This window comes from Bos taurus, chromosome 1, assembly GCF_002263795.3.
Source record: "Bos taurus isolate L1 Dominette 01449 registration number 42190680 breed Hereford chromosome 1, ARS-UCD2.0, whole genome shotgun sequence".
NCBI classification, from domain to species: domain Eukaryota; kingdom Metazoa; phylum Chordata; class Mammalia; order Artiodactyla; family Bovidae; genus Bos; species Bos taurus.
Genome location: NC_037328.1, coordinates 45282318 through 45299604, shown reverse-complemented (window position 1 = coordinate 45299604; position 17287 = coordinate 45282318). Strand labels below are relative to the sequence as shown.

Here is a 17287-nt window from a genome sequence, read left to right as displayed (position 1 = left end):
CAGATCCATTTCTTGAAACTGAAGAAAATCCATCAAGCTTTGAAAAACATGAAGGTTTTTCCAAAAACCTGTGATTTTCAGAAGCATAAGCTTTAAAGTACCAAGTTTATCTTTTTCTACTTCCCAAAGCATCCCAATAGACACGTCATTCACAATACAAACTTAAAACTACTTCATGTCCAGATGCAGTGGAGGTTATACCAGACAAAAGCAAAAAAAAAAAAAAGGGTTCTTGACTTAAGGAGTGTGGTAGCCTGCCACTGATTGAAAATGGAAACCTATTTACCTCCTAGTGAGGAAACTATGAAGAGTCCTTGTGCCTTCAGAGCTGGTGAGAAGTTCTTGTTTGGAAGATACATAATCTTCTCTCCAAGTCTGGGTAGTAAGAGACAGGTTTGCTTCTCAGTCTGCAGGCTAGTTAAGCACAAACATTTTTCCTATGTGAACATCCTAGAGAATTAGAACAGTGCAGAGTGTTTTTTCAAATTCAAGATTTTTCTGAGGTACACAAACATTAAGTATAGATTTGTTATAGCGAGGCTTTTTCATGGGCAGTGTGTAATCCAAAATGGGTACTTTGGGTCTATAGTTCTTCCCTAGTTGTTGGTGGAGGGAACCCAAATTCTTTCATCTCATACTTGCTTGGCAGATCTTTAAAAAATTAAAAATCAACGTGGGCTTCAGTAGAGCGGAGAAGGAGTTTGGGTCTTGATGTCACATTAGAATTTGCACAAGTGGGTAAGTGAGAGTGAACAAAGATGAAAAAAAGGATATGCTTAGAGGCAACCAGAGGGAGCAGAGATCCTGCTTTCTTTATGAGGCAAATAAAGCATTTTTCTTGGGGATGATGCACTTGAACAACACCATGCGAGGTTGGCTAAGACTAGTATCGTTCTTAATAAGCATCATAATATCTCTTCTTTCCACACTTGGATAGTTTTCCCTGTGCTGAGAGTGGATCCATGGACTAAGCAGCTTCCCCTTCTCGAGTCTTCTTCTTTGGACAGACGTCACAAGACCTTTCCAGAACTGAGTTCTCAGCAATATTATCAGAGCCATTCTGGGCTATTTGTCTAATGGTTGCTTGGTTATTTAGGAACTTTTTCTGCAACCATAATTTGATAACATAGTAGACAGTTTCTTTATTCAGTGTCCACAAAAGTACAGGTTAGTTTTTTACATGCTTTTTGAGGGTTGTTAGAAATGTATTTACTAAATACCTAAGAATGTCCTAAAGGCTACCAGAGCAGATGCAGATAATCAAGCACTAATTATAAGAACTGTTTCCCTCTGGTGCTGCTAAACAGAGACCAAACGTAATGCCTATCTCATGAGATGAAGAAGTCCCTAACTACAGTTTGGCCAAGTGTGAGCACAGCAGCTGATTTCCCTTTCTGTTAGTCTGACGGGGCTGCCATAACAAAATACCGCAGACTGGGTGGCTTAGACAACAGCTCTTGAGGCTGGAAGTCTAAGGTCAAGGCATCAGCGGGTTTAATATGTCCCAGAACCTTTCTCTTTGGCTGTGTCTTCATATGGGCTTCTCTGTGTGTGAAAGCTTCCCTGCGTCTCTCCCTCTTCTTATAAGGACAGCAGTCCTTCTGGCTTCTGGTCCCATTCTTATGACCTCATTTAAGCTTAACTAAATCTTTAAAGGCCCTAGCTCCAAACATAGTCACACTGGGTTTTAGGACCTCAACATATGAATTTTGAGGGGATACAATTCAGTCCATAACACCCTTCATTCAGAAATTTTAAAAAGTATTCTAGAGATAGTATTACACTGACAAGATTCATTTTGGCATGCATGTTATAGCTATTCATACTTTATTTAAAAAAAAACAACAACAAACCTCTCTTTTGTTTGTTACTTCAGTTCCTGTTACAGACCTTGAACCTGTTACTTTTTCAGCTGAGACATCTGGGATCACACTAGGTAATGACGCTGCGCCATTCCCCTAGTGCTGTTGCTGCTCCTCGTGCAGTCCATTCAGTCTCCATCCCCATCGTCTGCTTTTCTTCTTTCACAAAATGACATCATCATCCTCTACTGCAATTCAATCCGTCATCTGAAGAGTGTCGAAGCCTCTTTAAAAGAGTGTCCCGTTGTTTTTATGACAGCAGGCGTGTGTTTAGTTCAAAAGATTTACCTGCCATGTGGTGCATTTGAAATTATCACATTGATTTGTGCTTTGTTGAGCAGTGTTCTGTGTTAAGTGAAAGCGAAGTCGCTCAGTTGTGTCCGACTCTTTGCGACCCCATAGACTGTAGCCTACCAGGCTCCTCTGTCCATGGGATTTTCCAGGCAATAGTCCTGGAGTGGATTGCCATTTCCTTCTCCAGGGATCTTCCCAACTCAGGGCTTGAACCCGGGTCTCCCGCATTATAGACAGACGCTTTACCATCTGAGCCACCAGGGAAGTTCTGTGTTAAAGCTGAGTTGAAAACAAATTTGGATCTCTTTTTTCCTCCAGGCTGATGAGCAATAACAACTACTCTTAAGTTCCTTTGCACATCTTCTACATTTCTAGATTTAAAAAAAAAAACTATTTGCATGGTATGTTTGCTTCTTTGTTGATGTTTTAAGTAATGATGTGTTTTATTACCAATTTGACAAATAGGAAGTTTTCCAAATCTGAAATTTTAATTGTAAACCTTTTCCTTAGTGTGACCCTAACCTCCCCTTCCCTTGCACCAGAATTGAGTCTTCCTTCTCATTTTTCCCTCAGAGAGGGACTAATGTGAGTATCTGATTACAAGTGCTAATTTTCATGCCTTGAATAAGTAACTTGACCCTCAATGATGCGTTGGCATAAAAAGAGTGAAAATTTTAGACTACAGTTTCATAGAACTTTTAAAAATCTAACAGGTTTTGGAAAAACCTCTCCTCAGTACCCAGAGCCATAAGATATAGAATAACATAAGTCTTTTCTTTCTTTAGCTACTACCAAAAGATCACAAAGACCTCGTCGTCCACGTCCCAGACTTAAAACCACACGAGGCCCTCAAGTACCTCAGACAAAACTGGGTAAATGTGCAATTTGTTGGTTTAAGGGTGAGCCCTAGTAGCCTGTCCCAGTGGGGACCCAAAACTCTTACTCTTTCTAAGTATGAAGTTATGAGACAGCATTAGTAATATCTCCTCTACCACGTATCGAGGAGAACATGACTGTGTAAGATACAGTTGGTGCCAGAATACCTAATTCTTTCTATGTGAGAGTCATCTTTGATATACATTTAATAAGTTTTTACTATAAAATTCTACTCAGATCTTAAAGATAAAACTTATTTAGCAGAGTCAATATATTCCATTCAAGTAAATAAACAAATTGAAAGTAGCTTGCAAATTCCTGGATCAACAGTAGCAACTGTGGGTGATATGCCACCTCTGAGAGACTTATTTTACTTCTAAAACAGTAAAGTCGAGCATATGTTTTGATGAGACAAAGGGAAAAATCAAGGTAGACTGGACTTGGCCCTTGGCCCTTAAGGTTTGGGCCCACTACAGGATTTGTATATGTGGAGGAAAACATGATCCAAGACAGAAGGACCAGGCATGTGGTGGAGGTGGCAGAGGTGTGGTGGGGAGTTGCCTAGAACAGACTGTCCTACTTCTTAGTGGTCCAAGCATGGCTACTGATGATGCTACATTAGGATGGACCCATCCAGCCAATTGAAAGAGGATTTTGAGAACTTGATTCAGGAGCTTAGATTTGAAAGACGTCAACAGTCTTTGATTTCCATTTTTTTCCGGGCTTAGGCCAGAAAGATGCTCTACCAAATATTACAGACTGAGTGACCACCATATCCTGCTCTTTTATGTGTCATGATTTGAACAGAGATCTCTGACTCTTTCCATAGCTGAGCTCTTGGCAGGACAAACACCATCCACTTCCATGATTAATTTTTATATCTATTTCAAATGTACACACCATCTATTATATCCATGTTAATCTAAACATAGGATGTGCTCCTTTTCAGCTTTCACTGAAGTACAGGTTGATCAGATTACTTTAAAGACAGTTTTTTTTCTCATTTTATATTAGGTAAATGCCTGAAAATATTTTCTAGTGCAGAGTTTTCCATATTGGTTAGAATCCATTAGTTAAAACCTAGGAGAATTTCATGTTGACTCAAGATAGTTCAAGGCTAAGCCTAAGACTGACCATAACTATTGCTTGGCCGAAGAACAGTCATCTGCTCTTTCTGTTATTTTTTGTTTGTTTGTGGAAGGAATGATACACAGCAAATCTTGATGGGGTGCAAATGTTCTAACTTTTCATATATTTTTAAATCTCTTTGCTTTACTGTATTATCTTTTGGTCAGTTCCTGCTTCAACCCTTGAACCTGTCACTCTTAGAACAGAGGCCCCCGGAACAACATTAGGTAATGATACACCGTGTTTTCAACAAGCCTTATGCTGCTTATTGTTGGGCTCAGAGTTTCATCTTGCTCCGTGTGACAGTAGTTTTATTCTTTGTGGCCATTTATCTACATTCTTCTTAAAATTATGAAAACTCTTAAATTATCCGTTGTTTTTAATAGAATTAGCCATAGGTGAGCCTACTTTAAGATATTTGCTGGGTAACCTGTTTGAAATTGTGTCATTCTGTGTTTTGTTCAAGTGGTGCTTGTGGTTAAAAACTGGTTTTCAAACACATCACAGATCTGTTTCTTGTCTAGACAGATAAAGCCATCAACAACTACTCTCACAGGGCCAAGAGGATCCATTCTTGGCACATCTACATTTCTACCCTTTTTATATTTCCTTAGTATTTTGTTGTTTTGTTTCCATTTAGGTAGTAATGTGTTCTTATTTTAATAGTTACATAGAACATGTACCAGAGATTGAAAGATTAAATTATAAACCTCACATTTAGTTTGACTGTCCTTCATTATCTATTGAAATTTAGCAACAGTCCTTAACCTTTTTGTTGCCCAACCACACTGCTCTATGAGAGTTTGATTATAATTACTAATCTTTATTTCTTATATTAAGACTGATTTTTGTCTTCAAAAAAATCTTCTATGATAAAAGAAGATACAAAAGGAATTTATGTATGTGACAAAAATCTCAAACTAAAAAGGTAAATATCTAATAATATCAAATAAGATGTAGAAAATCTAGAGTCATGTTTTTGCTTCCCATAGGTTCCAGAACCCTGGGTAATGTTGTTATGTAATAACACAAGAATTTCTTCCTTCAGCTTCTAAAACATCACAACAGACAATTCATCCACATCCCAGACCAAAAACCACACCAAGTGCTGAAGCACCTGAGTCAAAACCAGGTAAAAATTTTCATGGCTTAGAGTTCCAACAACCTAACCCAACAGGGTGACGAGTAATCTTAGTTGTTGGGAGTAACCAGTATGCCGCCAGAGACTAAAGATACAACTCAGTATTGAGTTGCAGTTCCTACTCTAGAGTTGGCAAGAAATGCACAGTAGGGGGAGATTTGTATGGCAGCCTAATGCCTCATACTTCCTCTGTAAAAATCTCTGTTGCTGTGCATTTTATTAACTGCCACTTATCTTGTGAAAATAAAGCTTGTCTAGAAAAATTAGGCATATTCAGTTCAAATTGATAAACACTAAGTGGTCAGGAAGATCCCCTGGAGAAGGCAGTGGCACCCCACTCCAGTATTTGTGCCTGGAGAATCCCATGGACGGAGGAGCCTGGTGGGCTACAGTCCACAGGGTCGCAAAGAGTCGGACACGACTGAGCGACTTCACTTTCACTTTCAAGTGCCTTCAGTAGCCTCCCAAGGTGCTATTGTATCAGATGTGGAAGATGTGTTTTTAGTCCTAAAACCTGAAAGACAGTTAAAAACAAAAGCCTTTACTTGGTAAATAAAATAGAAGATGGCAATATACACATCTATGAAAATATAAGATTGATATTTGTATGCTATCAACAAGATGTGCTAGGTACATAAATCTTCGGGTCAGGGAAAGATAAATTTAGAAAGAATGAAGCCTTACTTATTTGACTAAGTATAAACATAATGCTAGATTTCTGATTTATATTCACTTAAAACTTTGATATAGCTCCCTTTACTCTGGAATCTAGTATTACTAACTAGATTACTGCTTAAAGTCTAGAGAGCTTATTGTTTTAGTGATTTTACAAAATTTGAGGCTTGAAACTTCTAATCCAATTCTGAGAATATAAAGAAATACTATGATACTATGTTCTTTAAAAAAAAAAAAACAGGAAATTAGAACTGATTCAAATGTATTCTTTTTAATGGCTGAGTAATACTCCATTGTGTATATATACCACAGCTTTCTTAGCCATTCATCTGCTGATGGGCATCTAGGTTGCTTCCATGTCCTGGCTATTATAAACAGTGCTGCGATGAACATTGGGATACACGTGTCTCTTTCCCTTCTGGTTTCCTCAGTGTATGCCCAGCAGTGGGACTGCTGGATCATAAGGCAGTTCTATTTCCAGTTTTTTAAGGAATCTCCACACTGTTCTCCATAGTGGCTGTATGTGATGCAATATTATTAACTGAAGTACAGATTTTGTTCCAGTTTCACAAAATTTTATGCTAGTGTCCAGTATTTGTTTTCATACCTTATTCAGCTTTCCACATTGTATTTAGTTGCATTGAGCAGCTTCAGCTGCGTGCAACAAATTCTGATAAATTCTCTTTTCATTCTTATTCTGTTAAAAATGTTTTCTACTTTTCCTTGTTATGGCTTCTTAGATACAGCCATCATTTTTAAGTAGACATTTAATTTCCAAATATTTGGAGCTTTTAAAGTATGTTTGATATAAATTTCTCATTTTGATATTAATTTCTAATTCAAATACATTCTTTTCTGCAAAAAAACAAAAAGTGGTGATACTTGTTGCCTTGAGCTTAACAATCATATATTGATATATATGTATATACATTAGCAATCATTATGTGTGTATATTATGAAAGAAAGAAAGTGAAATCACTAAGTCGTGTCCAACTCTTTGTGACCCCATGGACTGTAGCCCATCAGGCTCCTCTGTCCATGGGATTTTCCAGGCAAGAGTACTGGAGTGGGTTGCCATTTCCTTCTCCAGGGGATCTTCCTGACCCAGGGATCGAACCCGGGTCTCCCACATAATATGTATATATTACAAATAATTTTAAAAATATATATAGTCAATGTTATAAAGTTTTTCATGTCAGTTTCTACCATTTATATTATCCATATTATATTTTGATATATATTATATATGATCTATAAATATGTTTTGTTACTGTTCTTTTTATTATGAAAATAGCAAATATAGGAAAAAATGCATGAATCATATGCATTTACTAATGATTATAAAAGTTATATGTACAATTTAATAAATAATTAAAATAGAAAAAGTAAAAACAAGAGGTAACCTTTTTGCTTTAAGAAAGCATTCATTAGAGAGGAAAAAAGAACAGCAGAAAGGAGGGTCAAAGACAAAGTGAAAAAGTACATGATGGGAAAATTCAAATGTCTGTAATGACCAAGTGTATATTGTAAACGAGCAAAAAGGACTAAAAATGAGACAGTATAGGAGTAGAGACTGGGGCAAACAGGAAAATTCCTTCCTCATCCACACAGTTCACCTATGACTTAGTTTTGCTAATTATTGCCATGCAGACTATTTCTAGACTTTCCAATTTTTTTAGGGTGTTTCCAAAATTTTAGTTTATTCAGTAAAATATCCCAGTTTTCAAACATCACATAGGTCAGGCAAAGCACTTTTACTCATCAGATTTAGACTGTGCACTGTTGATGTGTAACTATCTCATTCTTTTACAAATGAAATTTAGGGACTTGTGATTGTGGAAAACAGCAATTACATTGTGAGCTGAAGGTTGAAATCTGATTGTGGGGAACTTCATATTAAAAGCCTTAACTATTTTCCTCTGCAGTTTACAGAGAGGTTAATAAAAGATTTATGTGGATTTAAAAATTACATAAAAATTTATTTTAGTTATTCCAAAATTTATTCTGGTTTCGAAAGTTTCCAAGCAGTCACTGTTTCTTCTCTATTGGACAAAGAAAAAGATTGTCTCAGTATTGCTGATTTTGTGGGATAACAATAGTTCAGGGGCATTGACAATGAAAGCTGGAATGTGCCCAAAATAAAGAAAGAAAGAAAGTAGAGCCTTGAAATCATCGTGGGACATAGATGAGTAGAAAGATGGAAAAGAATTAAATCAGGAAGAGTGGATATAGGTAAAGACCAACCAAAGGAGAAAGTCTAATATAATACAAAGGATATCTGATTTCAAGGTGGTACTCAAAGTTTTTCTAGATCTTGGTTGGTCCACATCGGACTCCCAAGGTAGAGATCTTTAGGCACCTGATGAAGCCATTGAGATTTGATCAAGTATTTATCAACAAGTTCCTCTTTGTTCATGAAGACATGTTCTTTCTTTGCTTAATATGGAGAGATACCAATCTGATTCATCATGCTGAGGCCTCAGTCTCTTTCCCAAGATAGGTCCTTACCAATACCCAAACATCATACTTTGGCTTATTAATTTAGAATCAGATAATAAAAGGAGGAATAAGAGAATAGGTACCTGACTTAGGTATGGCCAATTTTTAGAAAACCAATTGTTTACCCTTCTAGTTTAAGAGTTTTTAAAACTTGCCATGTTATACTAGGAAGATCCTTTTCACAGTAAATGTTTTAAGTTTTCTTTTATTTAAAACAATCATTTGGTTTATTTTTTAATACTTTTGGTCAGTGCCTACTGCAGACTTTGAACCTGTTACATTCAGAACTGATGCTTGGGTAACAACAAAAGGTAATAACACGTGATCCTCAGTAAGTGCGTTCGCTTCTCATTGTCAAGCTTGTTCCGTCAACATCACAGCTACAGGTTCTTTTGCTTCATAAAGCTATATCATCATCCTCTATTATCACGCCATGATATTCTTCATCCTAAAAGTACTGAAGACTCTGACTCTTAAAACAAGTTAATCCTTTGTTTCTAAGAGAGCTATGCATGAACCTAACTCAGATCAATTGTTATACATATAACCATCTGAAATTGTTCTTGCCTTTGCATATGTTTTTTAACCAATGTTTTGTTTAAGTTGAGTTTAAAAAGCAATTCTTGTAACCCTAACAAAAGTTAGAAAAGGGGGTTCTTTGTGGATCTAAAAGTCTTTTTTTTTTTTTAAGCTATCTGCGACTGAACTGAATTGAACTGAACTGATATGATATTTGTTCTTTAACTGAAAAGTTAATGACATGGTCTTATTTTAGGAAACCATTGAAGAGTTTGTACCATCACCACCATCATAATATTTTACCAATCATTCTTTTCCTTTTTAATTCAAAAGAGAGTTCTTTGAATGATTCTTCTTTTTAAATGAATAACTTACTTTCATATATGACTTATTCCCAGTAAACTTCCACATGTAAAAAAAAAAAAACTATTATAATAAGGGTGAAAGCTTCAAATTAAAAAGTTTAAAAGACACACTTCCTAAAATATGAGGAAATCTAGTAAGTTTTAGGAAATCTGGAGACGTGTGTTCTGCTACCCATAGCTGCTGAACTATGAACTCTGAAGTAACTGAAGGTTTTCTTTCTTCAGCTCCTAAAACATCAAAACGGACCCGTCGTCCGCGTCCCAAACTTAAAACTACAACAACTCCTGAGGCACCTCAAACCAAACCGGGTAAATGTGGGTTTCTCATTTAAGGACTGAGTCCTCGTGGCTCTGGAGAGTCTGGGATTGATCCAGCAGTGGGAATGGTAGTTCATGTGATCCCTGCGTGGGTAAAGGCACGAAATGGCCTGCTGCTGCTTCCCCCTGTCGAGTTAGCAAAGGAAAACGTGATGAGGGGGTGGCAGGGACTCGTGCGATAGCTGATTACTCTGCTTTCTACGTAAGGATCTACTCTTTTATGTACTATGTCCTTTATTTGCGTTTTCTTATTCCATTCCCTTCTTCACTTAAAGACAAAATGTCTTAAACCAATCTTTTTTTTTTTTTTCAAGAAACAAACATGAAGTAACTTACCTGTCCCCACAGCCCATCAACAGTTGTGAGGATATCAGAGAAGGCAGCGACTTCTTACTTCTCAGTCTGGAGTAGAGTCAAATTCAGAACCCGCCTCAGTGTGAAACATTGCAAGATTGAACCTAGGCAGTATATCTGTGCAAACAGAGTTCTTTTATGCAAGGGTTCTAAACATCTCTCAGCTGAAAGAGAGAAAAGTCTGTGAAGGACAGAAGTAAGAAGTCTTAAAATCATGGAGACTGACAGACAAAAAGAAAGGGGAAGAGACCAACCAGCGAGCACAGACTTCTGAGTGAAGGGAGGTTCTGCTTCTCAGTGGTAATGAAGAGAACTGTGTTTGGAAGGGCCCATAAGAGTAGTTGAAGAAATTCCTTGAAAGTATGACTCAGAAGTTTGGATCTGACCCAAAAGTATCAGTGGTCTCTCCTGCAATGGTCTCTTCCCCCTATACAGGGTACAGCCTGTGATTAGAACAGAGCACGTTAAGTGCTCTACTGGGCACCACACGCTATTTGTTCTTATATCCTGATTTATTGAGTGCTTTTGCCTCAAACAAGGTCTCAGCCTACTTCCAAATAGGTCTTCTCAACAAGATCTGTATGCTTCACTTGGCTTAATTCTGTTCCATGTCTATAAATACAAAATCTACTTACTGAATACATGCTTATATAGACATGCTATTTTCTTCCGATTTTATTGAGAGAAAATTGACATACAGCACTGTATAAGTTTAAGGCATACAGCATAATGATTTGACTTGCATGTGTCATGAGATGATTCCCACTGTAGCTTTAGTTGTTTAGTTTAATCCATCACCTCATATAGATAGATGAAAGCAGTAGGAAAATGTTTTTCCTTATGGTGAGAACTTAGACATATTGTTTTCTTAAAGCTTCCACAGAAAAGTCAACAGTTGTCAGAACAGTTACATAAGTATATATTTGGTAAACTGTTTGGATAATTTTCCTAGATCAGTGTTCTACAATGATTGGAATTAGGTACTTAGATACCTAGGAGAAACTCATGTTGACTTTATGAAGATATTTACCAGATTGTGTATGCTATGGCTGTCTCATAAAAGAATATCTACCTGGCTTTAGGTGACCAAATCATTAAATAGGAAGTATGTGATTTCAAAAAAATTTTCAAATTGTTATGTACCTACTGAAGCAATATTATACTGGTAAGATTTAATTTGCTGACTTTTCACAAGTGTTTGTTTCATTGTTTTTTGACTAGTTCCTACTACAGATCTTGAACCTGGTACTCTTAGAACTGAAGCTCCAGAAATCGTGGGTAATGAGCATGTGTGTCCTTCAAATGGTGCTCTTCCTGTTCATTGTCATACCATTATAGCCACAGGTTCTCCTGCATCTTAAACCATTTCTAACCCCTCTGTTGTCATCCTATTACAATCTTTATCGTGTAAATATGCTAAGCTCTATGTCATCTGTTGAATCTAAGAGAACTGTGTATATACTAATTTCAGGATGTCGGACTGCTGTGTATCTACTCGACTTTGCCATGTGATCATGCACATTTGGTTAAAGTGTTGACTATTAAGCTTTCTTTCAAACATGAATTCCCATTTATCTCTTATTCTTCTCACTTGCTTTTTCCTCATCAGTTGTAGAAATGCCATGTTTTTATTGTGTTACTTTTTATTGAATTAGGATCTGTGTGATTATACTGGTGAATCTATTGTTTCAAGGAATAATGCTTTTAGATAATGGTCGAATTTTTGAACATGCCTAAATCTTAAAAGTTTAAATGATGGGCTTTTATGATAGAATAGGCTGATTATTTCTCCTTATTTAACAAGGTTTAAGAGTTTCTTGTCTTTTACTGAATGAAGAACCACTTTGAAATTTTGATGAGCATGTCCCATTTTTTACATTGATCCTTATCCTTTTGAATGTGTGAATTCATTATTCTACCCACTATTATTGAAAGAGTGAACAAATTAGTAGACATTTATATGTCAACTTGTATAGAAGTGCAAATAGACTGATAAATGCTTTTTCCAGTAGTTAGAAAAGTCTAACATGTTTATATTCATAAACGTGTAGAAAGCTCATCTAGCAAAGTCTTCCATGCTAGCAAGGGTCAGATAACCAAACATCTAGAGCTTCTTGTTGACCACAGTGATATTGAACAAAGTGCATAACCTGTCTTACGAGGTTAATGGATATTGGCCATAATTTGGTCAGATCTGCAAAGAACAAGTATGTGTCTCTTTTCTCTCTGTCCTGAAGCTTAAAAATTAGCTTCTGAAATTAGTCTTCAAATACATTTTAAAAATCTCTTTGGTTTATTTTATTGTTTTTGGCTAGTTCTTCCTACCATCATTGAACCTGTCACTCATACAACCAAGGCTCCAGAAACAACATTAGGTAATGATATTCTGTGTTCCACAACATTTTTTTCCTGCCCATTATCAACTCATTCTATCATTATCATCCTCATCATCATCACATTATCACTAGCTTCTTAAGACTATCTTGTCATCCTCTGCTGTTCTGCAACTTGATTATCCTTCTCAATAACAGTATTGAAGACTCTAAAAGAAGTTGCCTATTGTTTTAAAAGCTATGCATGGGATTAGGTCAGAGTATTTTTCTACTGTGTAATCTTAATTGAATTTGTATCATGTTCTACTTTTGTCTAAATGGGGCTCATTTTTAAAGCTGAGCTTCAAATGCAGTCAGGAATGTCTGTATCTTCTCTAGATGAACTAAAACATAACAATGTATAGTTCCATGGCTTGGGGGAATATTTACATTTCTTACTGTGAACTACCTATGGTTTGATGATAGTCCTTACCTTTTTTAAAATTAGAGATTTATAAGACTCTTCACTTCTTGACTTAATTTTATGTGTAAGTTTTACCTCAAGACTGTGATAAAATAATGAACAAAATAGGCAAAAACATTTGGATCTTAAAAATATATGCCTTAAATTTCAAGGAAACATATTTTAGAAAATCTAGAACTTTATTTCCAATACCACATTCACTAGAATAATAATAATCCAATAATAATCCAATATTTCTTCCTTCAGCGTATAAAACAACACGAGTTCGTCGTCCACGTCCCAGACCTAAAACCACATCAAGCCCTGAAGCACCTCAGACCAAATTGGGTAAATGTGTTATTCCATGGTTTGAGGGGTAAACCCTAGCAGTCTGTCCATGTCGGGTCCCAAAGCAATGCCTTTGATGGAAAGTAACAGACTTCATGTTCCCTAAGAGTTGAGGCATTAAAGTATGGTTAGCAGCTGCTTCTTGGATGAGTTCTTGGTCACTTTTATTTGTAGCAATACTGGCATAGTTAGTCATGGTACATCTACAGTTAAACACACATGATCTATTATAGTACATAACCATAGGTTTTTACCCAACTTATAAGAAATGCAACAAATTCCTTTCACATATTTTTAACATATATTGCCTAAACAAATTTTCTAATGCAAGCTTCCATATTAGAATCAGAAAATCAAACACCTAGGTCAGTCTCATGTTGACTATACTAGGATTCATAGCAGAGTTCAAAGGTTGTACCTACTCTCTGTGATGAATTGCTCCTAGCCTCAGAGACTATTTGCTTTCTGTGAATTTACAAAAGTTAAAAAAAGTTGTCATTCGAAACTAATGTTTTGAAAGAAAATGTTTAAGCTTTCTTATGTTCCCCTTGTTGCTTTTGGTTAGTTTCTGCTATAAGCTTTGAACCGGTTATTCATAGCTCTGAAGCTCCAGAAGCAACATTAGGTAATGACTTTTGTGACCTCATTAAAAACCCACCCATCACTATCATGGCCAGAGTTGCTCCTGCTTCCTTTGATTGCTGTTGTAATTCTGTTTCATGCTTCATCTGAGAAGTAGTCAGGATTCTTAATTCAAGAGCTACCTGTTATTTGCAACAGATGTCCCTGGATCCAGGTGAGGAAATCTATCTGCCATGAAATCCCCTTTAGCATTTCATTATGTGATTCAGTGAAGAGTCTGAAGTCCAAATTGTTCCCCTTCTATTTGGTATGTAGATCTGTAAAATGGTAATAATTAAGTACCATGAAATTTCTCTGAACCACTCTCTAAGATTTTTTGTGATATTCTCATTATTCTCTTCCTATTTTAAGGAATGGTTTCCCTATCAGATTATTTTTAAAAGCTTGCTTCTTGGAAGAGTCAGTTCTAGTGAATGTAATTTACAGGCTTAGCCATCATTAATGAACTTGACTATTCCTTACTCTCCACTACAGTTTAGCATTGATTCTTAGTCATTATTAAGTGGGAATCTCTCTGAGGATCTAATTATACATAGTAATATCTATATCTTTAACACATTTTGTTATTGATCTCTGAAAGACCCTCAGTGATAAGGAACAAATTGGATAGTAAAGTGAAATTTTCAAACTTAGGCAGTAAAGCCAAGAAAATCTAATATTTTAGAAAACATTGGCCCACATTCAATGTTGATGGTTTTTAGACCTACAAATACATTAGCAACTCAAAATTTTCTTCCTTTAGTTTCAAAACATGGGGCAGGGGGGGACATCCTTCTTTACAAACTTTAAACTTCTCTAAGCTCCACAGTTGAAACCAAGGAAATCTATGAGTTTTAGTTCAAGAAGTCCTTCCAGCCCATTGCAGTTGGGTCCCAACGTGACAGTGATATGGCTTGCTAACTTGCATTTCCCTCCTCTGTGCTAAGAGAGAAGGTAGCATTTCTACAATAGCACATGGACCAGAATGCTCGTGGTTGGAGAAGATCTATATGGTAGCCAAATGCATAAGAACTGTCTCTGACAAAAGATGCATCTTATTCAATTCTCTTAGCATTCTATTTCATTAATTTCTTTTTCAAATAGCCTTGCTTCTTTGTCTTAGGTAAACAACCATTTCCTTGCCCTCTGTGGTCCCAGCACCATGTTAGTAGTTGAGCAGAGTGGGGTGTGGAACAGAGATAGAGATAAAAAAAAGTAAGGGCATGTTTTACCTCTTAAAGTACAATATAATTGTGAAGAATTGAGTCTTGAATTCTTCTTAGATGAAAGATAACTTGCTTATACAAAAGCAGCTTGTTTGATTAAAAATATAGAAAGAAAACATTTAAAGGAATCAAGGTTCTATGTGGTTTTAGAGGGAATAGTTGAGCTTTGAAATAACTAGGACTTAAATTGGTGGTTGGAATGGTGAGAACAAGAAAATAAAACATTTTGACACATATTGATGGTACCTGAGGGAGTGGTCAAACTGGAACATAGAACAAAATACTCCTAGATGATATTGAATATTTTGTTAATAATATTGTGTTGAAATCAGCTGTAAGAAATTCTTAGAAAGCCCTTGTGGAAATATAGATTCAGATACAATAGTCTTTAAGGACTCTCACTTTTTCAAATAGGCTCTTGCTTTTTCTAAAAGGATAATTAACATCAGGGATCAGTAAATCAGTGATTTTTTTTTTTTATGTGAAGAATTAGATAGTGAATATTTTAGGCTTTGGAGCCCATTCAATCTCTATTATAACTTTTCAATTCTGCTGTTGTAGCTTGAAGCCATTGAAGTTTTGTTGAAACACAGCCACATGTACAAACTAAGATGATTCAAGGCATATTTGTATATCACTTACATCTTGGCCTTGAGTCATTTTAGTTTGCACGTGTGGCTGTGTTTCAACAAAACTTTATTTGAATTTCATACCATTTTTTACATGTCATAGATTATTACTCTTTTAATTTTTTTCAATCATTTAAAAATGTAAAAGTCACTTAGTTCACAGGTCAGGAAGAGGGATTGAGAAGCGCATAATTTGCCAACCTCTGGTTTAAATAATGCAAACTCTGCATGCCTATTCATAACACTGTGATTCTGAAGGTCTCTGTATTGTTACCTTTATCTAAATTCTATGACATAAATTATCCATAATTAGTTTGACAACTTAGACCCTCTTCTTTCAGCTCTCACTGAACTGCAAACTCTTATTTTGAAGCCAGTGACATCACCAAGCCTAGAAATGACACAGAGTCAACCTGGTAAATAAATTATTTAATCTGCCTGGATACACCATTGAGCCTCAGGGAACACAGCCCAAGTATTGTATTTCCAAACATTGAAAAATGCAAAAGAATATGCATTTAACAACTCTACATATGGTACATGTTCTTTCCATGATTGCAAATAAGTATAAATTAGTAATACATTATTTTCATATTAATTGTTATTCAACTGTATAGAAATACTTACCTTCATTTCATTGGGTTTACTCTGTATCAGAGAATAATCACATATCTGATTAAGTAGTCAACAAAACCACTTAGAAGAGCTGATTCTATTCTTTACCTTTATTTTTCACTAAGTTATAAACTTGTGATTCTCTTTAGTAGTAAGCTAAATTTGTGTTCTGCTATGTGAAAAGAATGCTCACTGAGTTGTGAACATTAAGAAGAAAGAAAGTTCTCACTTCAGTAAAGACAACAAAATTTCACCTTACACAGTATGAACCTAAACATTATTGCCCTTCAAATTAAAAACAAATTTTTAAGATTATGCTTAGTAATGCTGTTGCAACCCTCTGACATTTATTTTGAAGCACCATATCTTTATTTTTTCCTAATGGGATTATAATTTCTTTTCATCCCCTTTGTATATCTCTTAATTAGTTAAATGGCATTTTGATGCTTATGTTGATGGAACAAGGTATGGTTGTTAATGATAACCTACAGTACTTATAAAATTATGAATTCAGTTATTAGGGTTTCTTTTAGTGTTAATAGTACTATTGTTATTACAGTAACAGCTTACATTGAGTACTTTAAAGTACAAGACACGTGTCTAAATACTTTGTGTGAATTTATTCAATGCTTGCAACAAGTCATTCTTGATAAATTGTACCATTTTGTGTTTTTTGCTAGTTTCTGAAGTCCTGGAATCGCTTACATTTAGCACTGAGTCATCAAAGGAAGCTATAGGTAATAATGTTCCCCAGTGGGAAGTCAGGTATATGTGCTTTTGCATCACATTGTGGAAGTCATCTTGGGATGTCCTCATGCTTTGTAACATTTCATGGCTTCTCACATCTTGCCTGTGCTCATCCAGTGAATCTTGACAATTAAATATTATATACAGCACATTGTGCTAGTGCCTGCTGTGTTGCTATGCAAGTTTCACAATTTCCTTACTTAGTTCCCTCTCACTCTGAATGCAAAATTTCACTTTTTAATATTCTGAGCACTCTTTTCATCCAAATATGCACATCCTATTTTTCATTTTCATT

At 35.8% G+C, this 17287-nt stretch overlaps 1 protein-coding gene across 8 annotated transcripts in view; it reads left to right on the top strand.

Annotated features, from left to right (window-relative positions):
- ABI3BP (ABI family member 3 binding protein) overlaps nt 1-17287 on the top strand; it is a 288504-nt gene that overhangs the window by 177564 nt on the left and 93653 nt on the right. For 6 of the 8 annotated variants that reach the window (XM_059890043.1, XM_059890039.1, XM_059890032.1 and 3 more), the window contains exons 31-41: nt 1877-1936; nt 2942-3028; nt 4328-4387; nt 5209-5292; nt 8727-8786; nt 9585-9668; nt 11253-11309; nt 12347-12406; nt 13074-13154; nt 15972-16046; nt 16926-16982. In XM_059890043.1, coding sequence (XP_059746026.1) covers nt 1877-1936; nt 2942-3028; nt 4328-4387; nt 5209-5292; nt 8727-8786; nt 9585-9668; nt 11253-11309; nt 12347-12406; nt 13074-13154; nt 15972-16046; nt 16926-16982 — 765 coding nt within the window. The remainder of the gene's footprint in view (nt 1-1876; nt 1937-2941; nt 3029-4327; nt 4388-5208; nt 5293-8726; nt 8787-9584; nt 9669-11252; nt 11310-12346; nt 12407-13073; nt 13155-15971; nt 16047-16925; nt 16983-17287) is intronic. The other 2 variants (XM_059890042.1, XM_059890036.1) reach the window with 1 other exon arrangement.